General features: G+C 37.6%; 1 protein-coding gene across 2 annotated transcripts; it reads right to left on the bottom strand.

Annotated features, from left to right (window-relative positions):
- Positions 1–1,394: 1,394 nt before the first annotated feature.
- On the bottom strand, positions 1,395–3,900 carry LOC132937810 (uncharacterized). 2 transcript variants are annotated; one of them, XM_061004403.1, is made up of 3 exons: positions 3,776–3,900; positions 2,797–2,961; positions 1,395–2,118 (listed from the first exon to the last, which is right to left on the bottom strand). In XM_061004403.1, the coding sequence occupies exon 3, from the start codon at positions 2,105–2,107 to the stop codon at positions 1,421–1,423; it is 687 nt and encodes a 228-aa protein (XP_060860386.1). In that variant the 5' UTR covers positions 2,108–2,118; positions 2,797–2,961; positions 3,776–3,900; the 3' UTR covers positions 1,395–1,420. The 2 variants fall into 2 exon arrangements, with proteins under 2 accessions (XP_060860386.1, XP_060860387.1); XM_061004404.1 differs by lacking the exon at positions 3,776–3,900 and having other exon boundaries at positions 2,783–2,895.
- Positions 3,901–4,396: the final 496 nt, after the last annotated feature.

Genomic DNA, 4,396 nt, shown 5'->3' with positions numbered 1-4,396 from the left:
GTCCGCCATATTTCATGTGTTATATTCATTACAGGTGTTATATTCACCGTGTAAAACAAATGCAACGCCTTTGGGAGCCGTATATCAATGACAACTATTTAAATCCATATTTTAATAAAAATTATTTTGGGCATTAGTTTGTGCCATTTCCCCGTCCAAGTGAAACAAAATATTTAGGGTACGCAAAAAAAAAAAAATAGTAGCTTCCCCTTGCGTAATGTTATACATTATTATGTGCGAAGTCATACTAACGGGGTTAATACGGACTTGAAAAACGGGACAAAATGCGTCCCACATAACTTTTGTCGGGACAACGGGACACGAAAATTACGAAATATTTTTTCTTTTTCACACTATTTCTACCTATAATCAATAATCATAAATTTTGTTATCATAACGCGGAACTATCACAAAATTATTATTTTTGTTGCTAATAACAGTTTGTGTACAATTGTATTATTCTAAATTATATAAATAAAAAAAAATTATCTTATTTAGCCCCTTTATAAGTTTGATCCGAGGGGTCGTGGGGGTCTGGTTGCGTCATCACTAGTGTGCACGAGTTCCCCAAACGCTTTATGTAATTAAAGATAAACTACAGCTAATCTTGAAAATCAGAAAACGTACATACATAGTCACGTGACACTATATTTTGAGATCAAAAAAGTTTCAGAATAAAAGTCCCAAAAAGCGAGAAAAAAATTCACCCAGTACCAAAATCCTGATTTTAATTTTGAAAACATATTTGAATTCCTTATTCTCTTTTCTAGATTATGTAGGAAATGGATTTTCGATTTTTTGTATTGTTTAATTAGTGTAATTAATACTATTATTGTATCAGATGAATTTTCTTTTTTTTTCAATTTGTTACAAAAAAATCAAAAATATATTTCCTACATTTCCTAATCACGCATGACACAGGAACTCTCTTCTATGTATGTTTATTGATTTTATTTTTCAACAAAAACTACGTATTTATATGAGAATGTGCTAATCACATAACAAAACGTTCAGTACATACTACATATCCTCTTCCCTATTGGATAATCGCATGCGTTTTGTTTGGCCTATTGTACATTGATATTTGATATGTACCTACTGCAATTAAATTGAACAATACCAGTCACACATACATCAACAATGAACAAACCAACACAACCACAACTCACTGTGTAGTGCATTACTGCACTAGACATTAGTGCGTACGACTATTGTACATTTTCCAAGCTTATCCATACAATATTAAAAACATAAATCACAAAATATAATATATTATAATATACATGTTTTTTAAATAACTATATGTAATATTAGTAATATGCATTCTCATAATACGATAATAACATACATTAATTCTGAGAACAACTGTCCGTTCTATAAAATATGACAAAAGTTTGACACGGTAGCGTGGTGTTGGACGTCATTGTACGTACAGGCCGTCTCCGTTGTCTTCCGGAAAGTCCACGCAGCCGCCCGTCAACATATCGACGCCGGGTAGTTCGTCCTGGGTGATCCGTAGCACGTCCTCCTGATCCTCGTCCCACGTGATCAGATCCGCTACTGGTGGATCCGTGCGTACCTGTGGCTCCTTCTTGAGGCTGGCCTTGGTCCTCACCCCTCGAGTCCGTGCTGGTTTCGATTGTGGTTTAGGAGGTGTTACCACTATACCTCGGTCCAGTGCAATCTGTAGCAGTGGGTGGTTCAGGACCGTGATCGGGGTTGCTGACACCGCCCACCGTACTAGTGCCCTTCCGTCGTCTTGTTGCGTCACCCTGGTCTGAGCCTTCACACTTGGCGTGGGTCCGGAGTCGGTCTGTGTGCCTCTATCTGTCTGCTGAGGTCGTTGGCCACATAGTCCCCAAGTGGTCATCAGCATATCCAACGTGGGGATACCCGATGCCCGACCAGCGAGCAGGCGTGCATTAAGGAGGTTCACCACCACTTGATCCATTGTCAATTGAACCACGTCGGCGACTGTCTGGTGGTGCGGCCGGTGGTCCCCTGTGGTCAGCTGCAAATCGCCATCGTTACTCACCCTAGTGGGTTGGATTCCAATTGGGTGCACTCCACTGGGTGTCTTTAGCGTTTGTTGGCTTTGTGTAGTCATTGTAGCTTTACCTAATGAAATACGAAACGTGTTGTGTGAATGTCGTACGTATTTCCAGGTCGGGTGGGGAAACCCCGATCACTGGTACCGCTGGTTTTCCCTTGGTTTCGTTAATCTGTCAGTTTTCCCCCTGGTGCAGTGTTGAAACCCACATATTGGTTATGGGAAAACCCGGGAAATTTTGACTAGGTTTTCTACGTCTGAGTCATATGGGAATTTCCCCGTGTGTGTTTCGTCGACTTTATTTCTCCGGAATCGTTATGCGGGTATTTAGTGCGGTCGCCCACCGTCACGTTCTCTTCGACGCGAAACCTGCTTGTCCCGATAAACTACATGGGTGTTTCCAGCGTTTACGAAAAGTGCACGACGTGTTCCCCAAACGGCCCATGGAAATTCTGGTCCCACCTCTCCCGGGGTTTTGGTGCTTCCCGAAATTGCCGAAATTCGTTGTACTTTGTTTTTACGTGGCTACCCTTTGGTTGCTGTTGCCCTGTAAATCCCTTATGTTGGTTATCAAACTATCCAGCCCGAGTACCATGCCCACCCACGTGGTCCATAGGCAATGCCTGTTACTGCGAGTGCAGTACTCATGGGATCATCCCTTAATAAGTATTGGGAAGTATTAACTTAGATAACTTATTTTATTGGATAACTTTATTTAAACTAGTTACGAACATTAGTTAACTTACCGAGCTTTGGTTGACCGAATTTGTTAATTTACTAAATTGTATGCACTTGCCACACTGATACTGTCTTTTGCTTACGGGCGTTCTTTGGCTACATATAGAAACGTTCATTCTTCATTTTTCAATCACGCCGTTAACGTTACTTTCGACACGTGGATTTCTCGTATCCTGCTGAATATTAGTTAAATCGAATGAAAATTAACGAAGTCTGACTGTCAGTACCTACTGACTTAAAATATGAAATATATTGAAAATACTGAAAATAATCTTAACCAACTAGTATTTGTTTTTCGTACAATAACGTGGTAACTATAATCTATTCTATTAACGGTTTATTAAAATGTATTTACTGTACACTAGGATTTCAAGCCAGTTTATTTTGTTGTATCACTTTTTAAAATAATAACGCAATCAAAATCGAATAATTAATCGAAGATCGAAAGCATTAGTCAATGACTAGAGGTATTTGAGTAACGTCCATTATCAAACATGTTTCATGGTAGTACATAATTTATTGTTGACTTAATAAAATTAAAAACCCACGACAGGGTGCATCATAGTATCATTCTGTCATATATTGTAGACAGTCGTCAATATAATACTATTTAATATATATTATGTAATTTAGTTGGGAGTATTTTTAGCAACTACCTAGTTATTAAGATAGGTCAGACCAGCGTAGTAATGTAATGCAATCTTTATAAAAAGTGTAATTATTTAAAACTAACAACATTTTGCGCTTTTTACTATACTTTCGCGACTCGCGTAATATTTTCCGTCATGTTAACAACGTTAGGGCTTATAAATCACACTGTACCCATATTATTTTTGTTTAAAAGAAAACATAAACATAGGTTTGTGATGTTTAAGGCAGAGGACCTAAAGTTCTAAGAAAACCACTAGATATGTAAATTAAAAATGAATTTTTCAAGGTGGGCTGTGTTTGGGTTGATTAACGCTAGATAAAATAATAATTGCTCACGGTACAAACCGATCAGCTTATCTTTAATTGTGTGTAAGATAGGTGACGATCACTGTCCGTTCGTAAAAGTTAGTTGCTCAATAACCGCGGCCTTCATTGTAGTGGCGAACCGAAACGTGCCACACGCTGAAATAAAAATGTGTTATTGTAAATTAAATAAATAAATTATAACCATCAATCGTGTCTTGCCTTAACGTTTGGTCCTTTGTCCATGATCTGCGTATCAGTAGTAATAAAAAAAAGAGAAAATTCTCAACGCGTAAAAGTTGCGAATTGATGGTTGCGAAAAAAGTACCACGACCGTCAACCTCAAAAATCAAAATATATCGATAAGTCGTTGAATATCAGTTTGAAGATGTTCAAGTAAAATATATCGGAATAAATCGTTTAATATATTAAAATATATTTTCGTAGTGTAAAAAAAAACTCATGGTATAATAAATTGAAAAGTGTGGTGAGTGTGAATACAGTACGTACAGCAGACCACTAACTGGTGCGTGGTGTATGGATACCAGTGAAAACTAACAATCTGTAAGGCAATAAGGGTCTTATTTTTTATCCAAAGTATTTAGATTATTTGTAGTTTCTATCTGAGTTTTAAATATAGTACTTACTACTTAC

This window comes from Metopolophium dirhodum, chromosome 1, assembly GCF_019925205.1.
Source record: "Metopolophium dirhodum isolate CAU chromosome 1, ASM1992520v1, whole genome shotgun sequence".
Taxonomy (NCBI): Eukaryota; Metazoa; Arthropoda; class Insecta; order Hemiptera; family Aphididae; genus Metopolophium; species Metopolophium dirhodum.
Note: the sequence above shows the minus strand (reverse complement) of the source record. Positions and strands in the feature narration are given on the sequence as shown.

What these genes read in the sequence shown, in the direction of transcription:
- LOC132937810 (XM_061004403.1), bottom strand. Translation starts at nt 2,107, where the DNA reads ATGACTACACAAAGCCAACAAACGCTAAAGACACCCAGTGGAGTGCAC.